Genomic DNA, 18,859 nt, shown 5'->3' with positions numbered 1-18,859 from the left:
CTGAAGAAGTATCAACAAGACATCCTGATGGGTTTCCTGTCTAAGGATAAAGAGAAGAAAGAAAGCGCTCCCCACCCCCCGCCACTCTCAGAGTATCCATTTCTGTTCATTTTCCTTTTCTGGAAAAAGGAGGGCAAATACAAAACTAGGGTTTGGGTTAGAATGGGGAGCAGAGGGGAGGATGACCTGAAAGCTCAAACTTCTGAGTTTCAGACAGAATGACAGAAAGCAGGTGTCTCATGATGAGCTGTGCAGGTGGGAGGCTTGTATCGGACAGAAATTCTAAACTGCTTCCTCAGCATGTGGAAAATGCTAACAGATTCTGGGGTCAGAGCTGAGCCCTTCTGGGGGCTACAGATCTAGGTGTTTGCTTCCCAGACCTTCCTGTAGCCTAAGCACATCCAAGGTTCAGCACATTCTGTGCCCCGTTCATGGTACACAACGTGGGGAACTGTGGTCTGAGGAAGTGAGTCGAGGCACTGTTCCCTGCAGGAGACCCCCTGGTCCAAAATGATTTGCTGGTGAGACAGCCTGTGGGTCATCTCTCACACACACCCTCTATCCTAACATTTTAAGAGTAACCAGGTGGCTAAATAGATGTTTCTCCAAAGAAGACATACAGATGGCCAACAGGCATGTGAAAAGATGCTCAACATCACTAATTATTAGAGAAATAAAAATCAAAGCCACACTGGGGCATCACCTCACACCAGTCAGAACTGCTGCTGTTTTAGTTACTAAGTCATGTCTGACTCTTTTGTGACCCTATGGACTGTAGCCCACCTGGCTTCTCTGTCCATGGGATTCTCCAGGCAAGAATCCTGGAGTGGGTTGCCATTTCCTTCCTGATCTAGGGATCGAACTCTTGTCTCCTGCAATGGCAGGCAGATTCTTTGCCACTGAGCCACCTGGGAAGCCCTTTCAGAAGAATATGACAGGTTAATCTTTCCCACTCTAAGCACTAAGAATAATAATTCACAATATTAGCACCTCAAAAAGAATAGTAGTTATCAAAAACTCTGTAAGTAATAAATGCTAGAGAGGGTGAGGAGAGAGGGGAACGCTCCTACACTGTTGGTGGGAATGTAAACCGGTGCAGCCACTATGGAGGTGCCTCCAAAAACTAAAAATAGAGCTACAATATGATCCTGCAAGCCCACTCTTGGGCATAAACCCCTCAAAAGATGAAAACTCTAATCTGAAAAGACACATGCATCCCAGTGCTCATTACAGCACTATTTATAATAGCCAGGGCATGGAAGCAACTTGAGTGTTCCATAGACAGATGAATGGATATAGAAGATGGGGTATGCATACACAATGGAATATTACTCAGTCAGAAAAAAAGAATTCACATCAACATGGATGGACCTAGAAACTATTGTATTAAATGAAGTCAATCAGGCAAATACTATATAGAATCACTTACATGCAGAATCTAAAATATAATAGAAGTGACTTTATTTATAAGACAGAAATAGACACAAGACATAGAAAACAACTTACGGTTACCAATAGGGAAGGTGGACGAGGGATAAATCACTAATATGGGATTAACTGATACACACTGCTGTTGCTGCTAAGTCACTTCAGTCGTGTCCGACTCTATGAGACCCCATATGCAGCCCACCAGGCTCCCCCGTCCCTGGGATTCTCGAGGCAATAACACTGGGGTGGGTTGCTATTTCCTTCTCCAGATACACACTACTATATAAAATATATAAACAATACATATAATAACTAAAAATAGAAAAAGTCTGAAAAAATATAACTGAATCACTTTGTTGTATACCTGAAACTAACACAATATTGTAAATCAACTATACTTCAATTTTCAAAGAATAACCCCCTTGCCTCCCCCCAAAACAAGAGAGTAACAAGGTCACTTAAAATGAACCTGACTTTCACAGAAACACCAGGTGGTATTAGTCTATGAAGTTAATATTCAGTTAAAAAGTTTAATACCACGTGCCATTTCATAGCTGTGACTCTCTGATGAGTAAACTAAACTGCTCAAGTCTGCAAATGAGGACCGTGGGAATTTCTTATCCTTTAGTATACCTTGAATACCCTCTAAGGTTGATGCTGGAATATTAGTGACTCCTAATGAAATCAACACCTTGTACATTACCATATGCCTGCACCAGCCCAGTTTATACTGTCCCAAGCTCAGTTGCCTACATTAAATAATCAGGATGAGAAAATGTGGGATTCAAAGGATAGTACATGCTTTAGGAAACAAGTCGTTTATCTTTTATCATTCCACGCCAAAGCCACTATTTTACCTGACATTGTTCAAAGACGCTACCATATGCAAAACTGAATAGGGAATTTCATTTTACGTTAGAAAAAACAAGTGTGTCTCAGACACGGTAAATTTTCATGAGCTTTCTTGGTTCTAAGTGATGGAATCTCTAGATTTCAACTATGCGTCCTAAAAGAACTCTTAGGACTTTTTGAGCAGAGACTTCTGGGAACTGCCCAATTCTCTTGCTCTATGATCCCAGTCTGGCAGAAGGGCTTTCTCTTCTCAAAGCATCTCAAGAAAAAGGCCGCTTTTTTCCCAAGTGGCAAAATCTATCGCTGACTGTGCCCCTCTACAGACCCGCACCCTAGCTCCCGGCCTGGCTGTCCAGACGCTGGGGGAGCTGCCCCTCCAGTCGGCATCACCTCCTGCGTCCCTGGCCTCTTCTGGGGCTGGCTGTGCCCTTCCTGGCCTGGACGCCTCACCTCTCTACAGCGCCTGCCTCCTCCTTGTCTTACTGCCTCATGCGTCCTCCGGGTCAGAACCACTGGTCCATTCAATTTATGGTCGATGCACACTTTTTCTTTTTTTAGAAGACCCACCCCACCCCAGTTACATGTGTCCTTGTCTGCTCTGCAATTCCTCGAGATCCAGCATACCAAATACAATCAAACCCAAGGCAGAATGGCTAAAAGAGTATTCAAACTTTTAAAGTACTTTCTAATCTATTATTTTTAGTATTACTGAGGAAAAATAACAACTTATTTCCACATGATGAAATGCCACCCCCCCACCCACTGCTGGTAAGGGGAAAAGATAGCAGTTAACGAGCAGAAGGAATATAACTTAAAAACATGATTCTGTTAAAATCCTCTTTTCTATTTCTCAAGAATTGGGGTATTTGGGAGAGGCATTTCATTTCTAATGCATGCTCTCCTCCAAAGTTTTTTTCTGAAACTGTTTGGCATAAAAATAAATACTGAAATGGTTCAAGTAAAGTTGGGTCTTTTTTTTTTTTTTCTTTCTCTTTTCTCTGAGGTCTTTAAGCAGAGGTCCTGACGTCTGAATCAACTGCAAATTGCTCAGTCAGTTTTGCCTTTTCCCCACATGGACTATTTCCAAGGGGCCAATCGTTAAGTCTTGATTAATAAAATAATCATTGGCTCTTCAATTTATTTACCACTTGCCCTTCCAAGGAATTCTTATCTGCCAGACCCAGCCGCCAAAATTCCCCAACAGGTGTCTGAAGTTAATTAACAAAGAACCCAAGTCTTTGCTGGAAAGGGAGGCAGCATTTATGAGATTAGGCTCTGGGGTTTGGGAGATGAGGGCTCTAACACAGGCGCTTAATCTGAAGATACCAAGTTTTGGCCAAAGCACACAGCTCTCTGGCTGCTAGAGTTTGGCTCCAGAAATCAAGTTATTAAAAACGAGTCAGCAAAGGGTGTTATGAAAAAGCACCTTATCTGGGAAAGCGGGCTTCTTTTAAAAATACTAATTGAAATTACACATGTTTTAATTAAAACAACATCTGCCAGGGTCTGAAGAAACATGTTTTGAAATGCAGAGAAGGTATGCCTCTAAAAATGTCCTCAAACCTACTTAATAAAGTAAAGCTTATACATTTCCCAGGAATAGAAATAACACACTGCTTTCCCAGGTTGCACTGAGGTTTCCAGAGACTTGAATCTTTCCCTGGGCACAGATGGGATTCCCCAGGGTCAGGAACGCAGATAAAGAAGGTGCCCTCGAGGCTGTGGTGAGTGGCCTGTGAAAGGTCTGCCCTCCAGGAGCGGACACCCACATCACAGGGGGTTCTGCTACATGGAAGCCACTGGCATGAGATGAGAAAGTAATAAAACGTGTGAACTTAAAAGGTAGCGCCACAGCTTTTAAGAGCCCTGGGAGATGCTGTGAGTACACTGTGATATTCTGAATACACAGAGGATGAAGACCAGGACATGTTTCGTTCCTATTCCTTGTGACCCCATGGACTGCAGCACGCCAGGCTTCCCTGTCCTTCCCCATCTCCCTGAGTTTGCTCAAACTCATGCCATTGAGTCGGTGATGCCATCCAACCATCTCATGCTTTCTTGCCCACTTCTCCTCCTGCCCTCAATCGCTCCTAGCTTGAGGGTCTTTTCCAATGAGTTGGCTAAATAACTTAGACAAACTTTGAGGCATGATCTCCTAATCAGCATCTGGAATGCAGCTTCATGGAGATGGAGCAGAGACTTAGGTGTCTATCCTGGTCGGGAAGATCCCCTGGAGAAGGGCATGGCTTCCCACTCCAGTAGTCTTGCCTGGAGAATCCCACGGACAGGGGAGCCTGGCAGGTTACAGTTCATGTGGTCACAAGAAGTAGACATGACTGAGCAACTACCACCAACATGTCCTCATGATTCAGGAAATGGGTAAGATATATCCCAAAGTTTTAATTAAAACAACATCTGCCAGGGTCTGAAGAACTGGCAGGCGGATTCTCTACCACCGGACTACCTGGTGAAGATCAGGGCTGCCTGCTAAGTCTCTTCAGTCGTGTCTGACTCTTTGTGACCCCGTGGACTGTAGCCCCTCCAGGTTCCTCTGTCCATGGGGATTCTCCAGGCATCAATACTGCAGTGGGTTGCAGTTTCTTTCTCCAGGGGATGTTCCTGACCCAGGGACCGAACCCATGTCTCCTACACTGTCACGGGGATTCTCTACCACTGGAATACCTGGTGAAGATCAGTGCTGCCAAGTCTAGAATTCCATGGGTATACACCTTGATATTTCAGCTGTGAGATCATTAAATAAAAGAGATTGTTTACAAATCGGTACAACATTTAGGGCAGATTGGATACAATGAAGGTTCCTCCCACCCCCCTACCCTTTTCCCCTTCCACGTCTCCAAAGAAAAAGACATTTCTCACCAAGTAAAGATCTGACACAAGGGCAGCGGTTGGGGGGAAGGGATGATTCTCATTCCATCAACATTACCGTTTTCTTTATTCTGTCTTCATTTCTACTTAAAGACAGAACATTTTTATGGTGTCCTTCAAATATAATCGGCAACCACTGTCTACAAAGAATCATCAGAGTGGTGAGATAAAATCTTTTATCCGGGTATCTCAAATAGACTGGGGCAAGGAAAAAAGCTAGGAAGGGAATGCCCTCCCTAGAATGAATGAAAGGGATGATCAGACAGCCTTGAGCGGGGAGGGAAACAGTGGTAGATTTGATGCTTCAATAATACTTAACTCCTGGGCAAGAAACTCCCCTTATTTTGTTTGTGATTTCACGAGTGTGGGAAAGTGTGTGATGCGCACTGCTACATAACCCTGGAGATTTGGGGGTCCCTCCTCCTCTGTCTTGGGGGACAGCAGTGTTTGGGAGCCAGCAGCCTTCCCTGGGAAATAGCCCTTCTTGATGCCAGCAAGAGTCGGAGTATGGGGCTCCCTTTGAGGCTGAATCGGGCTGAGGAGGTGTTGGAGAGAAGCTCAGACCGTTGCTAAGGTGAAAAGATGGTCGGCCCGATGTCAAGAATGGGTCAGATCATATGAATGTATGGAGGCATCTGTCTATGATTCCAAATGTGGTGACCCGATCTCCAGATGACGACAGAGCACAGTGGAAGGATCGTGCAGGGCAGATAGGACGTGACCACAGGACTGAGAAGAGCTGGGGAAGGAAGGGCCAGGTTCACACAGCAGCGGAAGGTCCTTCTCTTCAGTCCTGGGAGGGGAGCGAAGCAGCCAGGAGGATGCTCCCAGCGTCCCAGCCTGGCTCGGCTGCCTGAAAGGGTGGCAGGCAGCCACCTCCCGGGAAAGCGAGGGGAGGGTGCCCTGTGAGCTCTGCCAATACCACCAGCAGGGGCGCAGCGGCTCTTCCAACCTTTAGGAACTGTCAGGGCACATGCAGAAAGCATTGCTATTTCCCGCCCAACCCAAGCCTCTTCCAAAGTGGCAACAGAATGAGTTTGACTTGAGTCCAGGATTTCTGGCAGCATCTGAGCATCTTTCTTTCCTCTCTTCCCTGGATGCTGTGAAAAGAGCGTCCTCTTCCCTGCCCTCTCTCTATGTGGGATTCCCTAAACTTCCTCTAGATCGGCCCTTCAGAAGAAATAATCCACATTATTCACCCACCAGAGAATTAGTTCAGCAAATTTGTACTGAGCACAACAAAGGGCTAGGCATTGTAGGACATAGAAATAAATACGGCGCCTGACTCCTGCTTATTATCTCATTGGGAGGAGATGCAATGCAATGCAAAAAAAGTGAAAGACAGACAAAATAAAATTATACAATGGGAATCTGCTTCCCCGGTGGCTCTGCTGTTGTTCAGTTGCTCACTTGTGTCTGACTCTTTGCGACCCCCATGGACTGCAGCGTGCCAGGCTTCCCTGTTCTTCACCATCTTCTGAAGCTTGCACAAACTCATGTCCATTGAGTCACTGATGCCATCCAACCATCCTTGTCACCCCCTATTTCTCCTGCCCTCAAAGATAAATTAAAAGATTTTCTTAATCAAGTAGGTACCATCTACCTCTGTTCTGAGGTCAAGGAGCAGTGTTCACCGGGGCTCTGAGTGATGTCTGGGGGTGTGGTGGGGCGGGGGGAGGTGAGTAAATGCACGGAGATGAAAGCACAGGCCAGGGAAGGGAGCTGCCCGGGTAAAGCTTTATGAGCAGGGACAATGGCACAAAGGCTGGTCTGGATGAAGAATTCATCAGAAAGCGTGGTTAGAGATAAGAGGCAGTTGGTGATACCACCCCGGTATCTTTCTTATCTAGTGTTCAGATGTGAAAAGCTTTCGTTTTGTTAGTTTTACGTGTTTGCTTGATGGCAGAAGAAATACCTGCCGTCTTCATCAGGAACGTTGACAACGTGCTGAAATGGATGACATTTTGGTAAAGGTGTTAAGAGCGGGACAGTACTGTTTGTTCTTTCTGCCGAAGCTAATTATCACCATGAAAAAGAAACCCTTTCTGAATGATGAAGTAACGCTTTACTCAGGAGGATAATTAACATTTTTGGAAGGCTGAAAAGAAGTGGATGGATGTGCAGTCACCTGGACCACAGCACTACGTCATTCAGAAGAACACAAATATCTCCCCGTAGCCTACTTATCACCTGATGGCAGAGATATCCACAGAACCACGGACACAGCCTGAATGGGAAGACAGGGAGAGGCAGAAGATGTGACACTCTTTTCAGTACTACCTTTTTTAAAAATTAATTTTTTAGAAGAAACCAAAGAGGAAATAAAAAAATACCTGGAGACAAATGAAAACGAAAGCACAAAAATCCCAAACCCATGGGGTGCAGCAAAAGCAGTTCTAAGAGGGAAGTTGATAGTAATACTATCTTACCTGAGGAAATCAGAAAAATCACAAATAAACAGCCTAAACTTACACATAAAGCAACGAGAGAAAGAATTAATAAAACGCAAAGCTAGCAGAAGAAACCACAAAGATCAGAGCAGAAATAAATGGCATAGAGATAAAGAAAACAATAGAAGAGATCAATGAAACTAAAAGCTGATCTTTGAAAAGATAAAATTGATAAACCTTCAGCCAGACTCATCAAGAAAAAAAAAAAAAAAAGGAGAGGACTCAAATAAATAAAATTACAAATGAAAAAGAAGTTAAAATGGACATCACAGAAATACAAAGGATCATAAGAGATTATTTACTGTAAGAGTCCCTTGGACAGCAAGGAGGTCACACCAATCAATTCTAAAGCAAATCAATTCTGAATATTCATTGGAAGGACTAATACTGAAGTTGAAGCGCCAATACTTGGGCTACCTGAAGCAAAGAGCCAACCCACTGGAAAAGACCCTGATGCTGGGAAAGACTGAGGGCAGGAGGAAAAGGGGGTGACAGAGGATGAGATGGTGAGATGACATCACCGACTCAATGGACAGGATATTGAGCAAACTCCAGGAGACAATGAAGGACAGGGAAGCCTGGCGTGGTGTAGTCCATGGGGTCAAGAAGAGTCAGACATGACTTAGGGACTGAATGACAACAACTATATGCCAATAAAATGAACAACTTGGAAGAAACGGACAAATTCATAAAGGTACAATCTACAAATTCTAGAATTCTAAAAAGGTATCAATCTCCTAAAATTGAACCAGGAAGAAACAGAAAATATGAACAGACCATGACAAGTGCTGAAATTGAATCTGTGATTTAAAAATTCCCAACGAACAAAAGCCCAGGACCAGATGGTTTCACAGGCAAGTTCTATCAACCATTTAGAGAAGAGCTGACATCTATCCTTCTCAAAATCCTCTGAAAAATTGCAGAGGAAAGAATACTTCCAAAGCCATTCTGTGAGGCCACCATCACTCTGATACCAAAACCAAAGATACCACAAAAAAAGAAAATTAGACACCAATTTCACTCATGAACATAGATGCAAAAATCCTCAACAAAATATTAGCAAACAGAATCTGACAACACATTAAAAGGATCATGCACCACGATCAAGTGGAATTTATTCTATCAGATCCTCATTAGAGCTTATGGGGTGAAGTAATTATTGAATAGCTTATTTGAACTTTTTCTTATCATGGAGTCCAAGGAAGATGAACCGTTCCTTAACCAGAGTTATGGTAACTGTCCCTCCCTCCACCCTTAATTAAAAGAACAATCTAAGAAGAGATGTAATTCAAACTGGACCCCCGTGATGGAAACAACTAGATTCCTTCTGACATTATGAGTGTCTGTATACATCTAGTAAACTTTAGTAGGATAATGAACTGATTTTTGGATAATTTTCTTTATTAATATAAAATCTTTTTCTTTAGTTAATATTTTTTTTTTTTTGCTTACTTAAAGTTTTGCTGATTTGCAGTTCACTATAAGATGATGACCAGACAGGAAAAAGTCATTAATAATTCAGTTATTCATTCATCAAATATTGATGAATCCCTGGTATGGGCCAGGTGTTGTTCTAGGTACACGATCTACATCAGTAAACACAAAAGATGGAACCTCCTTCTCTTAGTAGGTTGACATTCCAGTGCAGGGAGATGGACAAGAAACAAAGAAATAACATGTTCCATGTCAGAGGGTGATTAGTGCTGTGAAGATCAATAAAGCAGAAAAGGGGGTAGGATTTTAAAGAAGAGGCACCAGAAAAGGTTGTTTTGGGAAAGTAACACTTGAGTAAAGACCTGAGGGGTTGAGGAATAACCACACAGACATCTAAAGGAAGTGGAGATGGGGTGCAAGGAGCCGCAGGTTCAAGGGCCCTGAGGCAGGCTCATGGCTTAGGTCATGATGGAACCACAGTGAAGCAGCGGCCAGTGAGGAAGGAGGTGGGGCTGGAGAGGAAACAGGTACAGGGCGGCGTCTGCCTCACAACGACTTTTACCTTCACACTGAGAGAAATGAGGAGCTGATGCAGGGTTTTAAACGGAGAAAAGACATGCAGTAGGTGAGGTTTTCACAGGACCACTCTGGCTGCTCCTTTGAGAGTAGATGGTGGCACTGGGGTGGCAGCAAGGACTCCAGGAAAGTGGCCACGGTAATAACCCAGGTGAAAGAGGATGAGATTTAAGGAGGCGGCGGGGGTGGCGGGGGGACAAGGCAATGAAGATGAGAAGGGTCAGGTTCTGGGAAAATTCAGAAGGAAGCCAGACCTGCTGGTGGATTGGGTATGAGCGTGCAGAATCATAGGACCATTACAAGGACAGGTCACCGTGGGGAAGTCTTCGGAAGGACTGGGCTTGGGACAGAAGACAAGGAACTCAGGCCTGGAGATGTTGTATTTGAGATGCCTGTCAGACCTCCCATGCGGGTGGTGGACAGGCTATTGCAGACAGAGATTTATGCCAGAGGTATCTATCTGGGAATTTTCAGACTATCTTTAATACTGAAGCTTTGGGCTTCCCAGGTGACGCAGGTGGTAAAGAACCCACCTGCCAATACAGGGAGATGTAAGAGATGCGGGTTTGATCCCTGAGTCGGGAAGAGACCCTGGAGGAGGGCATGGCAACTCACTCCAGTATTCTTGCCTGGAGAATCCCATGGACAGAGGAGCCTGGAAGGCTACAGTTCATAGAGTCACAAAGAGTCAGATGTGACTGAAGTATTAGCATATACCCCCCCGCCAAAGTTTTGATTGAGTTGATAGAGAAAAGTCCGCAAGTTCAATTTTGTTTTTGTTCTTGGTTCAAAGTCACTGCAGCTTTCTTTTCAACAGATAAAGTTCTGTATAGCATTGTCTCATAAAAACCCATTACTTTGGTACAATATTTAAAGCAAAAGAGTTAGCAAAGGTCACATTTCCTTTCTCCCAGACAGAAAAGAATAGTGTGCTGTTTTGTTCAATTCTGCTTTTCTTACTCAAGGAGAAAAGATATTGATTCCTTAAAGCCTATGACTGAGATATTTTCACTCCTATTTTTAAACGGCTGGCTCCCTTTCCTGTCTGGTGACATTTGATAGTAGAGGCTTAATTTAACACGGGCAATATGGACTTCCAAATGTTCCTGCCTCAGAGACAGTTCTAGATAACTGACTTCCTGGAGAGAAGAGACGCCTTGAAGCTGGAAAATCAATCAATAGTTCCCTACTTTGTTATATTTTGATCCACCAAAAGAAATAAAACACACAAATGCACAACACCTAGTAGCTCGTATCCAAGTAGCAGAGTGATTAGCTATTGATTTTTCCTCCATGTTACAGAGGAGCCCTAGGATTTGATTGGAAGCCACTGCTCTTTCTTGTCTGAAACAAACAAGTCAGGAAAAGGAAAGCAAATACACAGAGGGCTAACGGTGTAAATATGTAACACCTACCATCCGCATTTAAATTCAAACTAAGTATAAATATCAAGTTGTGAGCTTATTTCATGCCTGATGATGCACTGCAAGCATAACAAATAACTGCATTTATTAGACACAGATTTGAAATCTGGTCCCTGTGAATGAATAAGTGGCGTAGAGACCTTCAAGGGCTTCCCTGGTGGCTCAATCAGTAAAGAATCTGCCTACAGTGCAGGAGACCAGGTTCGATCCTTGGGTCAGGAGGGTCCCCTGGAGAATGAAATAGCAACCCACTCCAGTATTCTTGCCTAGGAAATCCCATGGACAGAGAAACCTGGCGACCTACAGCCCACGGGGTCACAAAAGAGTTGGACACGACTTAGCCACTAAACCAAAAGAGACCTGCAAACACTTGATGTTTATTGGAGGATATGATGGGAATTGTGGGGTGGAAAGTGGCTGGTTCCCAGATCATGAAGGGCCTAGTATATCACCCTCAGGAATCTGGAGAGAGGAAATAGACCATTGTCTCTATGCATAATCTGTGTATGAAATTTGAACCCATGCCTGGTATTCCAACTGCCCCAGGAACGGAGTCTTCCCTCTGCACTCACTCTCACCTGCTTTCCCTAGACCTCCTGAGGTCGCATGATCAGAACCTTTGCCATGACACGTGGTCCAGCTCCCTGCTGTCTGATCCTCGCTGATACCTATTACCTGTGGTCAAACTTGCCAGGCTCCATGCTGCATTGATCATCCACCCTACTGGAGTCATCTCTTTCACCCCAGGAGGTCAATGGTCCTTGGGGAAGCCGTGCCTCTCCTTGGGCAGGGCCCGGTGGTTCATCAGTTCTCCAGGCATCAATCAACCTTGGCCTGAGCATCCTCCCAGTTACAGGAGGAGGAACCAGAGCATCTCTTGGACAACCTGGACTCCCATCACCCACTATGCACCAGGCACATCAGGCCCCCAGAGACCTTGAACCCACCATCAGCCTGCTCCCAGACCCCCTTCTGGAGGGCTGTCTGCAGAGGCCGCTCCTCCAGCTTAGATAGTCTTCCCCCGAAAGAACCATAGGGCCCCATCTCATCAGCTTCAAGTCTTTGCTCAAATGTTAGCTTCACAATAGCTGTCACCTTGACTTTGACCTCTCAAACCCATAATCCCTGATGTTAAATGAAAGAAGCCGGATACAAAAGCTCACATCTTACATGATTCCATTTACTTGAAATATCCAGAATAAGAAAATCCACAGAAACTAAAAGCAGACTGCTGGCTGCCAGGGGCCAGTGGGGGAGGGGGAAATAGGGTGTGGCTACTTAATGGGTACAGAGTTTGGGGGCTTCCCAGGTGGCACTAGTGGGAAAGCACCCACCTGCCAATGCAGGAGACAAATGAGGCTGTGTTCAATCGTGGAACTCCAGGAAGCTTCCCTGGAGGAGGGCATGACAACCCACTCCAGAATTCTCGCCTGGAGAATCCCATGGACAGAGGAGCCTGGTGGGCTACAAGTCCATAGGGTCGCAAAGAGTTGGAGGGGACTGAAGCGACTTAGCACACAAAGGGTTTTCTTCAGGGTCACAAAAATGTTTTGGAACTTGACTCAGGTGGTGGTTGCAGAACACTGTATAAATACTACATGCCATCCAAAAGGTACATTTTAATGTGATTAATTTTATGTTATGTAATTTTCACTTCAATTTTAAAACACTGCAACCTCACCAATGACAGCGTGCCTGACCCAGCACCACTTTCCCCCACAGAATGTTTCAGTCACACCGTGGGATTCATGTGTGTCTTTTGGTGGTCGCCCCTGTCCAGAATGTAAACTCCATAAGGGCAAGACCTTCTCTCTGCTTTGATATCATCTCTAGGCCTAGAGGGCTTCCCCTGAAGCGCAGCAGTAAAGAATCCTCTGCAATGCAGGAGACCTAGGTTCGATTCCTGGGTTGGGAAGATCCCCTGGAGGAGGGAATGGCAATCCACTCTAGTATTCAGAGGAGCCTGTCTACAGGCTACAGTCCATACGGTCACAGAGTTGGACATGACTGAAGCGACTGAGCACTCATGAACGCTAGGCATAGAACAGCCCTAGAACAAAATAGGTCATGGACAAACATTTGTTGAATCAATAGACTTATGGATGACCTCTTTAATGCTTCATTAATGAAGGATCTTCCCTTTCTTGAATACAAAAATAAAGGGAGATGATTCTTGAAAAATAGGACTGGAGAGCCAATCTGGTCTAATGCAAAATAAATTTTAACACAGAGAGGAGAAGAAGAGGCCTGCTTCCCATTAGAATTCCCGTTCACAACATGGAAAGCAAACAAACAGCCTGGCAAGGGTTTAGAGGATCAGGACATGGTATCCAGTGCTCAGCACTGCAGTCGTTTTTAATTTGTAAGGATTAGGAACGTCAACAAGCCTCACATTTTCCTCTAAATTCTAAAAGATAAATTAGAGCATTGATTTCCGCTAGAAGGAGAGCTGGAAAAACAAGGTCTCTAACACATGCTCTGTTTCTGCACGCACATATATGCTCTGCATGTGGGTTCAAACACAGGAAATGCATTATACTTCAATTAAAAAAAAAGATGGAGATGCGGTGAATCGGAGGGAACATACCAATGAGCTCCTTATTCCTGACGTCCAAGGCCATGTTCCGGAGCGCGGTGGCCACTGCGCACACCACACGGTCATTGTCGATCCGCAGCAGCTCCACGAGGATGGGCAGGCCTTTCTCTTTCCGGACAGCAGCTCGGATATATACCGACCACTGCAAATGAGGGGAGGCCAAGGCGTTAGGAGCTGGGGTGGGTGGAAACCCTCCAAGCAAACAGCGCCTGTGGGTGTTTCGGACCGTCCTCCACAGGCGACCAAAAGGTTGAATTATCAAGACCTCCTTGTAGAATAGGTTGAGCCTATCAGACATGTATTTAAAGGTTTTAACTTTATTTTTGCCTCCAACTTAGGATGGAGGGTTCAGCGTTAATCAGTTCATCACACTTCATTTCTCTGGTGCCAGCTTTCCCAGTCCAAGAGTTAGAAAGATATCTGTGTGGTGTCTTTATACCTGATGCTTTAAGATATGGAGGTTTGGGACAGGAAGGGCTGGTTACTGACATGAAGAGGAAAAGAAATCCTGGAAAAAGTAGAAAATGATAAAAGGTTGCATACAGGTGATTTAAAAAAAAAAACAAACTTGAATTTGGAAGTGGGGCAAAGAGATCTTACAGAAATTACTGTCAATTAAGTTGTTTGCTGAATAATTAGGAGGAAATAAATCGGAAAACGGTACAGCCGAGGAGAGGTACATATGACATCAAAGATGAAGAGTGAAAATAATAAAATTTAAAAAATTGAAATATATTATATCCAGGGCCATAATTCAATGTCTAATTTATAAGGTAAGCATACAATTTGTTTTGGGTTAGTGGTGGTTGGCCTTAGTAGAACACATCTAAGGCTTTTCATGGAAATGTATTTGCCATATCAGGACAATAAAGCATTTTGATGCATTGAACCAAATACGGGTAGGCTCAGGTTTTCTAGACATTTGAGTACACACACTTTACACTTCTGTACCGTGTTCCAGAGAAGAGCATGTGCCACAAAAACCAACCCGTATAAGGGTTTAATCCATTGCAATTTCATCTATGAGTTAAGAAAATGAAATTCATAACACGAGGTTTCGGATTCTGTGGCAGAGTTCTCCTGGGGACCACCGAAGGTGGACAGAGTCCCCACCCTCCCCGCCGGGCCCCGCCCCCCTTTCCCCGTTGGGACAGGCACCCCAGAGCTGGCTCTCACCTGTGGCAGGCAGGGAGCCCCCTCTGGCAGTGAACGTAGGGCATATGCCATGCCTGCCACATCCTCAGCCCAGCCCTGCATGAAATATGAGATTAAAAAAACACACAACTTCATCCTGTCCTACGTTAGAGAAGTCACATTCACATAGTTTCTTATCCCCATCAACTTGGACTGTTCACTTTCTCCTGACCCTACACTGTCGTTCAGACTCTAGAAGGTGGGGTGGCAGAGCAGAGGGAATTCACGACAGCATCTCTTGACTGCAATGAACTATTTCATAACCCCAGTTTCAGGAAGCAGAGGAATGGATGGTCAGAAAGTCTTAGACATGGAAAAAAAATTTTTCGAGGTTTGGAAACCGCTTCTTGAAATTTAGCTGTCAGGATGGGATATCCCTCCCATGGAAAGGAGCTTCATGAAGCCAGTTCAAACTCTCCGTCATGTCCATGGGAAATTTCATTTGCAATCTAACGTGCTGAGACATGATTTTCATCTACTCCTCCACTATTGCTAAGCCTTCTGATTTCCAGGTCCAGGAGTAGGCTAGACACCTGAGCTTATGTAGCCCATTCACTGTTGGGTTCTTCCCTAAAACTAAGGAAAAAGGAAATCAGAGGATGGAGTCCATGTGTCCATATGGTAAGATAAACATCAACAATGTATTTTAATGCTGGGGAGATATTCTGGGCCTTTTGAGAGACCAGGATATTTTGGATATTTTTGGAACTCAGGCAGGCTAAAATCAGGCCCAGAGATGACCTCTTTCCTAGAACCACCTCATCCTAGACCCCAGATGCTGGCTTGTGCATTTGTGGTCTCTTCTAATCCCCAAACTCCTGGGAGAATGACACTACTGTTCTTATTTTATAGACGAGGAGAGCTAGACACAAAGATGTTAAACAACTGCCCGCAGGTCTCACCTGTGCCCCGTGACCCCGTGACCCCGAGTCCTCGCCCTCTGATTCTGCTCTCCATGATTCTGACAATATTCCCTCCTCGCCATCATCTCATTGTCTCACCTAAACCTCTGCGCTCAGTCCTTTCCCTCCCTTCCGTTCTTCCCAATATCGACAGAGGAGAATCTGGCCATATTTGAAACAAATCAGGAAAGGTCCGCTATAACTTACTTTTTCCTCCTTAGATTCCTAGCTATTATATACCTTCCTGTTGGATGGAAAGATGGCTTGGTGTTTGTAAAATGATGAGTCCTTCAGCTTTGCCGGGAACTGATTTGAGAGGAATACAAATGGCTATGCATGGCCAAAAACATGCACAAGTTGTAGATATACTTTTCTGGTGTGAGAAAATGGTACACAGTGATATGCTCTAAGTGAAAAGGGAAAAACGAGACAATGGATTTGATCTTATGTGAGCGACACATAGAAAATAGCTTTTATTTTGAAGCTTTTAGTTGTGTGTGTGTTTGTGTGGGTATGGAAAATCCCCAGTATTAGCTCAGCATATGATGATTCACAATTAATTATTTACAATTCATTCAAAAGATGTTGCAAGCTTCTAAAGTTTTCTTGACATGCAAGGATTTAGGATAGTGATGCTTTTTAAAACACAATTATTTATTTAACTTTTGGCTGCATTGTGCGGTATGTGGGATCTTAGTTTCCTGGCCAGGGATCAAACCTGCACCCCTTGAGATGGAAGGCAGTCTTAACTACTGGACCCTGGGAGACATCCCGGAATAGTGATGCTTTTTAAGTAGCAGCTGAGCAGTCTTGGAGCAGGTCATGTATAACCCCCATGTGAACCTTTGTGTAACCCAATAAGAAGGAATAAAGAGGTGAAAAGAGAGAAAGGCATGACGCAGTATTTGGGAGATGGGGAATGTGTCTCAGCTGCACTGAACACAGAAGTGCGAGACTCATATAGAGTTTTTCCAAAAGAGAAGTGAGTTGCCTTGGACAGTACTGCAGCCCATGGGGTATTAGTAAAGTATATGAGTTGCCAAGAGCTTTGTAAGTGAAACAAAAGTGGAAGTATCACTGGCATGAAAACAGGTGAACAAGAGAGAAAAGGTTATGGTAATTCATTGTAACTGAGGTGGAAATCTTTGGACAGAACTTGATTTTTTTGCAAACAGAATGATAGCATTGTGTATCGAGCCCACCAGTGAGGACGAAAGGAACAAAGCAGGTGTGGACCAGCCTGGCTTTCGGAATGGTCCATGAGCTGAAGAGAGGATGCATGATGATTCAAAAGGAGAAGAAGGAAGAAAAGGAAGAGGAGGGGGAGGATGAGAGAGAAGAGATGAAGGAGGAGGAGGAGGAGGGGAAGAAGAGAAGGGGGAGGAGAGGGAAGAGAAGGAAAAAAAGGAGGCAGAGGAGAGGAGTTAGAGGACGAGGAAGAGGAAGACCTCGTTCAGGAGAAAACATGGCCGAGGCTAAGGACCTGAGGATGCAGAAGGATTAGCTGGCCAGTTGATTGGGATTCACTGGAATGGCAGGCATTGGACTATGTCCACCTGGGTTAATGAGAGGGTGGGCCTGCATCTCAAGGGAGCTCAACAGTGGGAAAGGCGGCTGTGGGCCGGAAGAACACCTTGGACCAGAGACAGTCCAATCACCAGCTGCCCCATCCCCGCTGAGAACCCCACAGGACAAGGACGCTTGTCCTGGGCAAGAGGAAACACAGGGGAGAAATGATTCCAGACAGAAATGAATACTCTATCTCCATCCCCTGCAGGGATATGCTGGTAAGAGCCCCAAGTTGAGCGCCAACCACAGGGGGCATGAGAAGATGAAGGCTGACAAATGTGGCCAAGTGGTAAGCCTGGAGGAACTGAGAAATAGTTTGATTTGACTGAGTTTGCAAGAAGTGTTCAGATGAAGTGTTTTCCCCCCTTTTATTGCATCAGGCAAAACAAGGGCTCCAAGATGACTTTCAAAAGAGAACATTTCTGGTTGTGAATCTGCAGTCTTTTTCTGCTTCCTGCTTAGCAGATGATGGCCCTAAGTGTAGCCTTGGATGACCACATCTTCATGACACCTTGAAAATGGCAGAAGAGCTGTCAGCCAGGGGGAAATAATTCATAGAGAGGAGCTTTCCTCCTCATATATCTTCCTTTACCTGTTACATCAGAGAAAGTAGCTTTTACCTCCTATCTTGTTTGAGGCCTTGTGTATTTGGGGGGTCTCTTTGTCATAGCAGCAGCTAGAATTCTTTTAAATAATGAGATGTGTTAGTGTATTTAAAATGAACTCTAACCACTGACTTATAGTCCTAGGTTTTAACTAGTGCTGTTGGAAATGCGCTTCCTCATCCTTGATTTGTTCCTTGTGAAAATGACCCCTGGGATGCTCTTGTATGTTGTGTGCATACACCCCCTTGTGTATATACAATGCCTTGTGTGTATACACCCCCTTGTGTATATTCTCCTATTATGGCACCTCTCATGTATTTTTCTGGACTTTCTGTTTATATGTCTATTATTCTAGAAGGTACCTGAGGGTAGTTACCAAGTCACATTCATCTCTTTATGTCAACTGTCTTCTAATTTCTGGCTCACAGATGGAAATTAAAAATGTTTAACTGGTAAAAGAAAACGTCAGGTTGATTTCTAGTACCAAGTGTGTGCTATTTAAGAACAGCATTCTCCACTGTAAGGAACTATATAAAAAGGACCATGTGAAAGTCACTCAGTCATGTCTGACTCTTTGTGACCCCATGGACTATACAGTCCATGGAATTCTCCAGGCCAGAATACTGGAGTGGGTAGCGTTTCCCTTCTCCAGGGGATCTTCCCAACCCAGAGATCGAACCCAGGTCCCCTGCATTGCAGGCAGATTCTTTGCCAGATAAGCTACAAGGGAAGCCCGAGAATATTGGAGTGGGTAGCCTATCCCTTCTCCCGGGGGTCTTCCTGACTGAGGAATTGAATCAAGGCCTCCTGCATTGCAGGTGGATTCTTTACCAACTGAACATTAGGGAAGCCCCAAAAGAACCAAAGCAACTGCAATTATAGACAGGACCAGTAAGTTAAAGGTTCCTCTGGAGGAAGAAATGGCAACCCACTCTAGTATTCT

The 18,859-nt window shown here is 44.5% G+C and overlaps 1 protein-coding gene across 2 annotated transcripts in view; it reads right to left on the bottom strand.

Annotated features, from left to right (window-relative positions):
- Window positions 1-18,859, bottom strand: part of CTNND2 (catenin delta 2) — a 1,061,406-nt gene that overhangs the window by 97,669 nt on the left and 944,878 nt on the right. Inside the window, exons 16-17 of one of the 2 annotated variants that reach the window (XM_043887623.1) lie at window positions 14,823-14,897; window positions 13,638-13,788 (exon numbers count right to left, since the gene is read on the bottom strand). In XM_043887623.1, coding sequence (XP_043743558.1) covers window positions 13,638-13,788; window positions 14,823-14,897 — 226 coding nt within the window. The remainder of the gene's footprint in view (window positions 1-13,637; window positions 13,789-14,822; window positions 14,898-18,859) is intronic. The other variant, XM_043887624.1, reaches the window with a different exon arrangement.

This window comes from Cervus elaphus, chromosome 25 (genome assembly GCF_910594005.1).
Source record: "Cervus elaphus chromosome 25, mCerEla1.1, whole genome shotgun sequence".
In the NCBI taxonomy this organism is placed as follows: domain Eukaryota; kingdom Metazoa; phylum Chordata; class Mammalia; order Artiodactyla; family Cervidae; genus Cervus; species Cervus elaphus.
This window is presented reverse-complemented; position numbering and strand designations above follow the sequence as displayed.